The sequence below is a fragment of the Salvelinus sp. IW2-2015 genome, linkage group LG28, assembly GCF_002910315.2.
Source record: "Salvelinus sp. IW2-2015 linkage group LG28, ASM291031v2, whole genome shotgun sequence".
In the NCBI taxonomy this organism is placed as follows: Eukaryota; Metazoa; Chordata; class Actinopteri; order Salmoniformes; family Salmonidae; genus Salvelinus; species Salvelinus sp. IW2-2015.
In genome coordinates, this window is record NC_036868.1 from 15,782,755 (window position 1) to 15,796,243 (window position 13,489).

General features: G+C 44.4%; 1 protein-coding gene across 1 annotated transcript in view; it reads right to left on the reverse strand.

Annotated features, from left to right (window-relative positions):
• The window catches only part of LOC111954102 (calcipressin-2-like), a 125,701-nt gene extending 112,666 nt beyond the window's left edge, over positions 1 to 13,035 (reverse strand). Inside the window, exons 1-2 of the mRNA XM_070435748.1 lie at positions 12,825 to 13,035; positions 9,297 to 9,514 (exon numbers count right to left, since the gene is read on the reverse strand). Of these exons, the coding sequence (XP_070291849.1) occupies positions 9,297 to 9,512 (216 nt within the window). The 5' untranslated portion in view covers positions 9,513 to 9,514; positions 12,825 to 13,035. The remainder of the gene's footprint in view (positions 1 to 9,296; positions 9,515 to 12,824) is intronic.
• Positions 13,036 to 13,489: the final 454 nt, after the last annotated feature.

Here is a 13,489-nt window from a genome sequence, read left to right on the forward strand (position 1 = left end):
TTTCAGGACCTAGGAGAGCTCAACACACGCGCGCGCGCACGCACACACACACACCACACAACACACACACACACACACACACACACACACACACACACACACACACACACACACACACACACACACACACACACACACACACACACACACAATCACACACACACACAACACACACACACACAGCTCCCAGAGGTGAAGGTTGTGAGTGCGAGCACTTCCTGTAGTCTGCTCTGTGTAGGGTGATTATGGCCTGCTATCAGCCCCTGGGCAGAGGGACGCTCACTCACTGGATATTTCCATCTCTTTCCTTCGCACAGGAGCAGGCAGGAAGCTGCCAGCACACGTAACACGCACCGCCACACACACACACACACACACACACACACACACACACACACACACACACACACACACACACACACACACACACACACACCACACACACACACACAACACACACACACACACACACACAACACCACACGTGTGCGTAGAAAAGTCTTGGGGGCGCCACCTAGGTCCAAAACTGTAGAAAAATGAAAATAATTTTTGGACAAAAAATATTAAACTGGATAAAGAGTATGTGGAAGAGATAAGGAACAAAGATAAATGCAGAAATTAGGATTAAAACAGCATTGTTTCTCTCAGCTCAGCAAAATGGATAGAACTGCAGACGATTTACTTTAAAACAGCACCCCCTGCCAAGACAGGGACCCTCTAAAAATGTTATTGCCCCAGGGCCCCGGACCAAATCAGCCTGCCGAAGCCACCACGACCCCAGAACCATACACCCATTACCCCCCCCCCCCCCCCCATCCACACCTACCACCTAAGCCATTTTTTGATCCAGAAGAAACCCTGCTCATACCAACAAATACTTCAGAAAAACCTGCCATTTCCTCCGCACTACAGCACAATACCATGACTCCCTTGCAGCTGAAAACATCGCTGAGAGAGAGAGAGAGAGAGAGAGAGATGGTGCACAGTGGACCAAGTCCCCGCCGTACCGATCAGTCTCGTTAGCTCAGCTCACCACGATGGTCACTCCTATTGTCATACACACGCACACACCCCTTCCCTCTCTAAATCCCTTCAGCCCCAACACGAAGGTCACTTCTATTACCGTTCAACCGTGTCTCCAGGCAAGAGTGAGCAGCACAGGCTCCCAGAGGAATAAATTACAGCGTCAACAAGGAAGTAAAAAACAAAACAAACGGCACCAGGAAGATCTGCTGTTCACAACAAACATAGTACGATAAGTGGTTGTGAAAGTATTTCTACTGAACAAAAATATAAATACAACAATTTACTGAGTTACAGTTCATATAAGGAAATCAGTCAAATTAAATAAATTCATTAGGCCCTAGCTGTGGGTTAGCCTGGGAGACAGTTTTTCCCCACAAAAAAAATCTTTATTACAGACAGAAATACTCCTCAGTTTCATCAGCTGTCCGGGTGGCTGGTCTCAGACGATCCCACAGGTGAAGAAGCAGGATGTGGAGGTCCTGGGCTGGCGTGGTTACACATGGTCTGCAGTTGTGAGGCCGGTTGGACGTATTGCCAGATTCTCTAAAACGAWGTTGGAGGCGGCTTATGGAAGAGAAATTAACATTTAATTATCTGGCAACAGCTCTGGTGGACATTCCTGTATTCAACATGCCAATTGCACGCTCCCTCAAAACTTGAGACATCTGTGGCATTGTGTTGTCTGACAAAACGGCACATTTCAGTATGGCCTTTTATTGTCCCCAGAACAAGGTGCACCTGTGTAATGATCACGCTGTTTAAGCAGCTTCTTGATATGCCACACCTGTCAGGTAGATGGATTAACTTGGCAAAGGAGAAATGTTCACTAATAGGGATGTAAACAAATTTAGAGAAATAAGCTTTTTGTGTGTAGGGAAAAATMATGGGATCTTTTATTTCAGCTCATGAAACATGGGACCAACACTTTACATGTTGCGTTTATATTTTTGTRCAGTGTAATTAGATGCAATACTTTTGTGAATTGTGAAGAAATAAAATAACAAACCGTTTTCAGTTAGAAAGCCTGAAGGGAAAGAAAATAAATTACCTTTCCTATCTAACTCTCTCTCATCCTGGCGAGATGCTATTACCATAACATATTATAGAGAGAGAAAGCAATGAAAAAGGCCCAGCAAACCCTTACAAGCTGGCATCTTTGAAAACCAATTACGCTATGTGTTTGCAAAGGTCTTCTAAAGGACATTCTGACTACAACTTTGTTGTCAAAGCAAAGGCTCCTCGTTTTCTTTAAGGAGATAGGGAGAGAGAAGTAGAGCGAGTCAGAGAGAGCGAGAATTAGAGAGAGAGAGCGGTGTGAGAGAGTCAATAAGAGTCTGATGCATTCTCTGAAACTCTGGTGGAGAGATGTCTGGAGTAGGGGATTTACTTACAGCCTTGGGTAACAGCCCAAACACATCTCACTGCTGCGTCCGCCTAACTGATTGACTCACAGAACATACTGAGAACTGCCATCAATATTCCACAGCCTATTATACACAGCAGCATAATGTAAAGGATGCTTGAATCATCTCTGTGCAGAGGAGTGCAGCATGAAGGAGAAAATTAAAACCACACAAGAAGATACCTATAGATATAGAAACATATGTATACAGATGTAGGATCTTAATTTGAGCCAGTCTCCCACAGCAGGACAATCTTGCAGCAACAGGAAATATTAATTATTATGTGGATTGTAATTAATGGCCATTTTTGTAGCGATTTAAACATTTTTCGTAAGGGATTTCAAAGTGGAAATTACAAACTTTAGAAGCCTTTTTAAACCTCAAATACATTACAAGTTTAAAATGTCCTGTGTTGGAAAGTTATCCTGCAACAGGGTGATCAAATTAAGATCCTACATCTGTAGGACCAGAGGGGATCATCAGCAGCTCTTTCCTTCTCCACATCAGAGAAAATGATGTGAGGAAAGAACTCTGATTCTGCTGCCCAGACAAACACAGATTTCTCATCAATGTCCCAAATCTGTCCCCATTGGTAAAGTAAACACAATGCAGTCTCCTTGCTCTGTCCAAACCCAGCCTTCTATAGTACCTGGTGTAGAAGAGACAGCAATGAGACAGTGATGGCACCATCGTCCTCTAACAGGGACACTTAGAGTAAATATCAACACTGGATTTAATCCAGCAGGCATCTGCAGCCTAGAGGATGAGAAAGCATTGTTCAAATCAAATCACATTTTATTTTTTGTTGGAGATGAAGTGAGAAAGCTAAGGCTTGGTACGGGTGTTGAGAATTCAGCAAGGGCAGAGCGGYGACACAGACACAGAGAAAGACAGTGAGAGACAGAGAAAGAGAGTGAGAGAGAGACAGGAGTGACATAAGCAGTGAATGGAAGGACCTAAACCCTTGGCACAAGGCAGGACAAACCATTTTCGGACCTCAGTCAGAGTCAGAGATGAAACAGGGATTATAGATTTTATAGATCTCATTAATTCACAATGCGCTTGAGCTTGCTAAAATGGTCTCAACAACTCCCCTAAAGAGTAAGAAACTTTCCCAGTCACTGAAGATGGCCACACAGGAAGTATATTACAGTGTAGCCATCTTCACATATACAGTATATCGTAACCTTTGAGGTGCTAACTCGGATGGAACTTTGTTGTGTTTGGTCAAACCAGTCTTTAAAACTGCATATTGATAGTGACTCCTGTACATGGAAATGTTTTTATTGTAACCACAAGGCTTCAAAACAAAGAGTTCAAGCTCTGTGTGTATCCTCGCTGGCTAACTCAATAAAGTGGAGACGGAGGAATGTTAATGCTTTTCTGCTGCAAACCATCAGCACTTTCTCTGTTCCCGCCACCCCATAAATGTTGTTCAGAGAGCAACCGTCTGATACAGCACTCTTAACACAGTGTCTTGTTACTCAGATACTGTTTCAGCTAATCTCCTTAAACTTTGGCCAACCTTGCAACAGACAGGATCATAGGGTAGGGGGTCGACACACACAGAGTACTTAGTCTAAGTAAACTATCCATGCGGCGCAAAAGGCCATACTTGTAGCTGGGCACATAAAAGTGATATGCCCATATAAAGTAGAAACGACGGGTTACATAACTGCTCCCTCAAATTTAGATTCCTTACAATGTTGTCAGGAAACTTGGGATCTTCAGAGAGGAACTGACCGGTCAGGGTGTCACCCCCAACTCCAGTTTTTCCCCATTAATCAGCTATTTTCTTCCGCTACTTCCTTGTTTCGGACATTCCATTAATAGCCAACTTCGTCCTTCCATTAAGGAGGAAACTTTCCATTGGTGTTGCATTTCTGAGCCCTCTCCCTTTCAGCACCCTGGCTGGAATTGTGTATGGGGCAGAGGACACGCTAGGCTAGGGTCTAGCCAACACATTGCCTTTCAGAGACAGACTCCCCTGCTGATCCAAGGTGTTCTCCAACCCCAGCTAAAGCTGCTATCAGACACTAAAACCTACACAATTGGGTCGTTCGACCAATTAGGTTCCTTTTGAGTAGTGTAACTACTTTTTTATTTTACCTTATTGTAACATTGGCATAAAGAGCACATGGTCACGTGAATAAAAAACACTTTTTCTCCATCTCAAGAAAAAAGAAAAAGACTAGAGTAAGTGCCAAATAAAGTAACAGGGTTGATGACTTCATCTTACGTCAGCCATACATCTCCTTGTGACAGGGGGAATGGAAGCTTGTTGTGTGCAACAGGGAGAGGCAATTGAATGCAAGCTTCACATTTTTTTTTAAATTGTAACAAAATGATAGCCTGTCTATCTATGGGTAGACCTGTTCTGCTCGATCCGCTCAGTTTTCCACCAGTAAACTGATAGAAAGAGTAGAACCGACTCACCTGATTTTACACTGTGATTTGACTATTACATGTTCAATGTTCCTTTAGAAATAAATCTTTTTTAAAAGGTATAGTTTCACCATATTAAGAGGAGAGTTCAGCTCACGTAACAGGGTTGACCTTAAAATGAGGAACAGGTTGTTGTTTTTGGACCTTAAAATGAATCACTAATAACATTAAAAAAATAACGTTTAGAAATGACTTTGTCAAAGCAACAAAATAACGACTAGGGCTTTACCATGATGGTGAAAACATTTTGGGGTTAAGTGGGTTAAAATCTTCCTAGAAGTCACAGAGGGTAGGTACACTGAGGYACATGTCAAAATGCTGAATTTTGGCACTTTGTCTTTATTCATATAACAAATCTGATTTATTCGAATTCCATGTGGTCTATAGCACTTTGTTTAATATAACAGGCTTTTAAGATGCAACATTTGTGCACAAATATTTACTTAAAATATCAAAAGGGATGCAATTTTGTGAAACGACCCACTTACATTCTCAACAGGAACGTGTTGCAGCATTAAAAGGACAAAGAAAATAACCTTGTAAAAGAAAACAGAGAAGACGGAACACGTCAGTCTCCTGAACTCTCTCTGTCAACTGCAATGTCATGTCAGTCAGTCCCCATCGCCCTGGTTATGAATCATACTCAGACTCCTCCACTGTACCTTGACATTTCCAAGCTGACGATCAATACTATCGATTGTGAAAAGACCCTGAGCAGTGAAGGACTAGAGGAAAAGGTCTGTGGCACACAGATGGAAGGGATTCCATCCTTACAGCCATTTAGTATTAGTCTTGGAGGTGCTCTGGTTCAAACAGCCTTCAGCTCTACAAGTGGCTGTGTCTAACCCCTAGTCCTGGAAACAGTCTGGAGCCTCAACGGCGAGGACATTCAGAGATAAATCACGTAGTTAGAACTTGAAACTGAGAGGGCCAACAATGACACTCCAAATTCCATTGCAGTCCACTGGGGCTTTAGGACTGACTGATTTTCCATCCCCACTCCCCAGACAGACTTAACTATTAATAGAAACAAGCTAATAACACTACGTAGCTATAAATAGTCATGATTCATTACGGAGGGCTTTCCATCAAGGTAATCTTATCACAGAAACTTTAATTGATTCTGGCCCGGGTCCACAAACAGAAACTACGCTTCACTCGTCGTGCCAACAAGGGTCAAGCAATTTGACGGCGAGGCAAATCAGGAAGAAAAACAGACAGGGAAACATCCAGGTGCTGTTGCACTGATTTCATCCTGGTAGATCAGTCAGCAGAAGCATAGGTACTGAATGGTGCCTCCCTGTCAGGCTGGTGTTAAMGTTCAGCATGGCTCATTATATAGAGGGAAATGGAATGGTGCTTATGCTAGTTGTCATGGCAGCACATGTATGTTTTATGCATATTGACGTCCCTCAAGTCATGTGATCACACTCTCCGTAGCGGATGTGAGTAAGACCTTTAAACAAGTTAACATTCTCAAGGCTGCAGGCCCAGACGGATTACCAGGACACGTACTGAGAGCATGCGCTGACCAGCTGGCAAGTGTCTTCACTGACATTTTCAACCTCTCCCTGACCCAGTTGGTAATACCTACAGGTTTCAAGCAGACCACCATGTGCCCAAGAATGCCAAGGTAACCTGTGTAAATGACTATCGTCCCATAGCAATCACATCTGTAGCCATGAAATGCTTTGAATGGCTCACATCAACACCATCATCCCAGACACCCTGGACCCACTCTAATTCCCATACCCCCGCCAACAGATCCACAGATGACACAATCTCTATTGCACTCCAGACTTCCCTTTCCCACCTAGACAAAAGGAACACATACGTGAGAATGCTGTTCATTGACCCCAGCTCAGCGTTCAACACCATAAACTAAGGACCCTGGGATTAAACACCTCCCTGTGCAACTGGATCCTGGACTTCCTGACTGGCCGCCCCCAGGTGGTAAGGGTAGGCAACAACACATCCGCCACGCTGACCCTCAACACGGGGGGCCCCTCATGGGTGCGTGCTTAGTTTGCCGACAACATGAAAGTGGTAGGCCTGATCACCGATGAGACAGCCTACAGGGAGGAGGTCAGAGACCTGGCAGTGCGGTGCAAGTACAACAACCTCTCCCTCAATGTCAGAAAGACAAAGGAGTTTATTGTGGATTAGAGGAAACGGAGGGCCCGAGCACGCCTCCATTCACATCGACCGGGCTGTAGAAAAGTGGGTAGAGAACTGCAAGTTCCTCGGTGTCCACATCACTAAGGACCTGTCATGGTCCAAAACACACCAACACAGTCATGAAGAGGGCACGACGACGCCTCTTTCCCATCAGGAGGATGAAAAGATTTGGCATGAGCTCTCAGATTCTCAAAACGTTCTACAGCTGCACCATTGAGAGCATATTGACTGACTGCATCACCACCTGGTATGTCAACTGCTTGGCATCTGACCACAAGGCGCTACAGAGGGTAGTGCATTTGGCCCAGTACATCGCCCTTCTTTTTGTTGCACTTACTCTCTTGCACTGGCTCTATGCACAAATCACTGTACTCTACTGACACAATCACACATACTAAAGTGACACTCCCACACACACACTACATACGCTCACACGCTCACACCTCACACACACACCACACACACACACACCACACACACACACACCACACACACACACGGTGCTCCAACTCTGTTTATTAGCTATCCTGATTACCTAGTCACTTTTACCCCTACCTGTACAAAATACCTCCTATCACGTCAACTACCTCATACCCCAGCACATTGACTGGGTACTCCTTGTATATAGCTTACTTTGTGTTCATATTTTGTGTTACTATATCCTTTTCTATGTGCTAATTTTCTTACTTTTTCACTCTTAATTGTTGGGAAAGTGCTAGCAAGTGAGCATTTCACGGTAAAGTCCACACCTGTTGTTTCCGACGCATGTGACAAATAACATTTGATTTGATATGTGACTGGGATGGGTGATAGATCACCTTTAGCCTGCCGCTGTCCTGGAGGAATGGCTTCTGTATGCATCTGTCACACAGCATAAGGCTCAAAGCAGCGGGGTGGCCAACCAGCTAATGTCTCTCCTCTGACTGATGCAGGCTGGGGTATGGGGCTGGGGCAGAGAATGGAGGTTGGGGCTGGGTTATAGGGCTGGGTTGGAGCAAGGATGGAGCTGGGGTTAGGGCAGGGTAAGAGGATGGAGTGGTTGGGACAGGCGCAGGGGCAGGGGCTGGGACTGTTGACTGGGGCAGGGGCTGGGACTGTTGACTGGGGCAGAAAGACCGGCGTAGTACAGTTCCTCTGGTTTGTTCACATGACCTCAGCTCCAGACACAAAAGCACTGCGGGGCCCACACACACCACAACAGGAACAAGAGTTCTGGATGAGAAAGCCTGAGGAAGTATGTCCATATTCAGCGGTAAAGCAGAGGGAGTGGACTGGACTCACTCTCTTAGTCTTCATTATTTTCATCTCACAAACAACAAGAAGTATGTCAGTTCATGTACAAGGGGGAGCAGAGGTCAAGGTCTATAATTGGTGTTGTCACTCAGATGACCATTGTCCTCAAATGCTGAGATTCAGAGAACCCTTCCCTAATGAACAGCAGATAGAACTTCAGACAAGTCATATGGCTCTGTGGACATCCCTTAGGACTCCTCAGCCACATATCAAAACCACTGCCTGCCAAGATGGTGATCAGAAGAATGTATAGCAAGAGCTACAGAACAGTGGACGACCAGCCCCCGTCAGAATGGCTGCCCTTGATCTGACCTTTAGCTGGGAACTGGATGACATAACAGGCCTGACAGGCCGAGCCCAGTTAATGGTGGTTTATGAGGACAGTGTGGGGTTCGAGGACAGCCCGGGAGACATGATGCCCATCAGCAGAACAGATAAATGGAGAAAATGGCTGCCAGGCATCCACAGAGTGGAGTGCAGTAGGTCAGAGAGATATTTGTTGTGTTTGTTTGCCAAGAACAAATTGCCCTCAATAAGACATTTATTTAATTTATTCAGAAGATAAACCCCCACTGATATTTTTCATTTACATTTGAGTCATTTAGCAGACGCTCTGCAATCGCCATGCGCTACCAACTGAGCCACACGGGACCGCGTGATGAATCAATATGTTCTGAATTCATTATTTCGTTACGATGGGGACCAAAGGGCAACAACACACAAATACAGCACCAAGAACACAATCATACAGTAGATAACAAGATCTGTGGCGGAAACATGGACCAGGAGGACAAACAAGGTCAATGTGACTTTTACAATTTCATCACCTTGAATCACACTTTTCCTCAGATGGGTTGCCAAATGAGAACAAAATAGGCCTGAGTGAAAATAGTAGGGGGACATTGTGCAACTCTCTCCCCCGTAGATAAGAAGAGAGTGGTTTGACCTTACTTTGCCATCCTGCTCCTCAAACACGGACTGGTCCACGTTGCAGGCAAATAGGGAGGTGGGTAGGTCGTTGAAGTCGGTGATCTGATGGAAGCTATCACCCAGCGTGGAAACTCCCACAGTGCTTTGCAGCACCAGCAGCTCCTCTCCTCCCAGTAGGTAGACCCGCTGGTAGAACGTGGCTTTTCTCAGGTTGGAAAATAAATTATCCCCCTTCATGGCTAGAGACAGAGAGAGAAAGAGAGAGAGAGAGCGCAAGATGAGGGTGAGCTCAGTCCAAATGCTGTGATGAATCCTTGCAGAGAGTAATGGTGGCTTCAAGGGTGGAGGAAGTGGACAGTCAAACTGTCCTTCGTACCAGTTCAATGGGAAGGCTAACTGATCACTGATGTTACTGAATAATGGAGCTCACACTCACTCAGTTAAATACACACAGCTAGTCCTGCACTGTTGGTTTGCATCTCTAGCTCATGTCCTAGAATAACAAATGTGTTCTGAGCTTAACCTTCCAGGCTGTTTTACTATGACGTCATCTTGGTTATGAACCCCTGTACCCCCACCTCTCCCTCCCTCCCTCTCTTACCCATCTATATTTTCCCATATATCTAAAGTGCACCTGGCATGATTCAGATAAAATGGTGATCTGATTAATCAGACTGGTTTAGAGTCTTTTTACACTCTCTCTGCTCTCACAACTACTGATGCCTTCTAAAACACTCTACAGGAAACCTAAACAACAACACTGAGAGACAGACAGGCAGACAGAGAGAGTCAGAAAAGAGAGAGAGAAGGAGAGAGAGAGAGTCAGAGTGAAGAGAGAAAGAGAGGGTTTACCTCTAAACCACAGCCAACAGATGTTAATCTCTGGCCCAGGTCAGTAATATTCTGGCAAAAGATTAGGTGATGGGTTTAGGATGGGTGCTCCCACAGAGGTGTAATGGGGGAAGGAATGGGGATGGAAGGAGGAGAGATGGAGAGGAGTGGAGGAGAGGGATGTGGTAGAAAAGAGGAGATGATGATTGGAGGGTGAGAGGGTAGAGTAGAGGATGGAGAGAGGTGGAGTAGGGGAGTAGAACAGAGATACAAGTGGAGAGAGGAAGGGAGGGAGGTGGAGGTGAGAAGGAGATAGGGAGAAGTGGAGGAACAAGGGGCTTGTCACACCTTCCCGGCATTAATACACCACGACATGTCCAGTCCACCGGCAAGCCAGCACTGTCACCACATGGTTATTTTAGGATCAATAGCCCATCACCTGTCACACACACACACAACGGGCTATAGATAGTGGCTGTCTGGATAATTCCTGGCCTGTGTAAACGCTGCTATAAATAGCTGCAGAACTAATGAAATGCACAGATCGCTGGGGCACTTGATTAAATTGGAGTGTTCCAGACCGGTAGGGCCTCATTTCATTTCAATATCAGAAGCGTGCCCTGTGGTCTGAGACAAGGCTGTTAGTGAGCCCAAAACAAGAGCATGTGCACACACACACACATTACAGATGCTTTGCACACACACACACACACACACACACACACACACACACACACACACACACACACACACACACACACACACACACACACACACACACACACACATACTCACGGATGCTAGCTCTCGCTCGCACGCAAACACACGGATGCTCTCTCTCTCTCGGACACACATGGATGCGCTCTCTTTCACTCACACACACAGCCATTTGTCTCTGCTGTCTGTGTCCGCTGAAGGGATATGGGTCTGTGTTTGACAGTACGAGTGGAACAGACCTAGAGAATAGAATGAATCAGACACAGTATTCCATTCATGCATTCAGAACTGTGAGTCAGCCTTTGATGTGCTGTCTGTCAGTTTGTCTGTCACCTGTATGCTTGTTTACTCATCATTTCAGATGAAATATGACAGATTCAGATTCAATACATTAAGCACTGTAGTTTTCAAATAATCTGAATGATAAACAAGGCTTAATGTAAATTATATCTCATTATCAATGCAACCAATGGACCACAATCAATTGACCATCGAATTACTGTTCTGCAAACTAACTAATGCTAACTAAGCGGCAAGGAACATTCGACAAACCGCAAGGTAAATTATTAAAATCATTAGGTATTATTGATTGGCCCATTGTAGAATATTTAAATTGTCAATAGTTCCATTTCGCTGACCTCATGGCTGGATGGTAAACACATGCTTATCTAAGCACAGACAGAGATATGGATGATAGTGGTGGTGATGTAGCCAGCATCACATGGCTTGATAATGATAACCTTTTGCTCAGAAAACCACCTGATGAATGAAGTCACTAACATACCATCATATCAATGTGCAACAAAAAAACAAACATGGAGGCTACAATAGTTCATATTATCTATAATAAGGGCCGTGCAATATTGATTACTGAATGTTATGACCATATGTAACACAAACATTGAAAAGGCATGCTTTATATTACAGTAATTACAAAATCCAACCAGTTACTGACTGTCTATGCAACAGTTAGATCAGGAATGTCTAATCCACACCGCACAGGAAAGCAACAATATGAGGCAAACATACTCGTTCAGACTTTCAATGAGTCATATCTGCAGAGGTTTAACCAATAGCAACCTGTTGATGTCAGAGGGAAAATGTCTGGAGGGCCCGCTCTTTCGCTGTCAGAATACCACAACTTTCTCATGGGAAAGAGAGAAACACCCGAACACTGCGCTTGACATGAGTAGCCTACCAGCACCTCACATTTTCTATGGCTTGAGTTAAAAAGTATCGTGGAGCTCCTGCACCTTAATATAAACAGTCCCGCACCCAAAACGAGTACCGGCATCTATTTCGGTCCATGTCAAGCATTGCCGAATCATACCTGACAGCCCACCTCAGGTCGGATACAAACTACTAATAGGCTACATCTATTGGCTACATGTACTTTTCATTTAGGCGCTACATGTACTTTTCATGGAGGCTGTTGAACATTGAATAATAATAATAATTCAAGATTAATAGACAAGTAGTCTAATTTGAGTTTTTTTAACTTTACTTTCAATTGCAGCAGTATTCGCCAATAAATCCATTCTGCCTGCAATGTTACAAAAGACTCAATGGTGGCTGTCTATCATGTTTAAAGAAGGTGAGTGCATTGACAGCTGGTATTTCGATCTCATAACGGTCAATGTCCCTAAAGCATCCTAGGGGTTACATTGGGGGAATGGAGTAACATCACCTCTAAATTGCCAAGCAACATAAATTGAAGGTAAACTAAACAGATTTATATTTATGAAAAATAATATAGCATACGTTATCCTAAAAGCAGCCAATTGTGCAGGTCAGCACAGTTGCATCGCTAACAAAATCCCAAATGTAGGCTAACCTCAATTCAAAGTCGTTCTCTCGCAAGTTAGAGCACTTTCTCACCCGCTAACTTTACCCTATCCACACCCCATAGCTTCAATGCAACGCAAGCGACACTTTGCATCACTGTCAATTTTCCACAGAAACGCGATCTGCGAAACCGGAGTCGCCATAGCTTCTCTCTACCTGTATGTGCAGTGCGTATCGGTCCGACTGGCGTGTCTTCAGCGTTGCCTCTACCTCCTAACTCTTCTTCGTGAATCAACCTTGCATTCCAGCTGCGAGCCGATATTATCCTGACGTTTTTGCAGACAGTTTGACTCACCAATGACTGGCCTGCTGCATCCAAATTATATTTGTGTTACCCAGTAATGAAATACAGCTATCGCCACAGGGGGCATTCTTTGACCAATAGTCTAGGCTACTCCGGAGCGGAGGGTCTAAAAAAAAAACTACAAATGAACGTCAGCGCTTTCTTTCGCGCGCACTTGCAGGCTGCTGTGGTGTTTGCTGGCTTCATGTAGAGTCAAATCAAACATGTCTGATGACATTTACTGCGGGAAAATAATGTGCAGTCGATATTTGACAATCAGATGCCAGTGCACGAAACGTATTTGTAAAGGTAAGCTAATGATTGGTGTCATTCATAAGTGGCAGTTGTCTGGGATATTTTAGCCCTTTGAACTCTGAGCATGTTTGTTCATTGAACACTGACATTTGAAACAGCTGCCAAGCATGTATTATAGGCCTATAGGTAATGATTCATCACCATTTTGAAATGCATAACCAGACTGTCACTGCGTTTGATGACAGGCTATCAATCATTTATTTTAAAAATCTAATTATTAAAC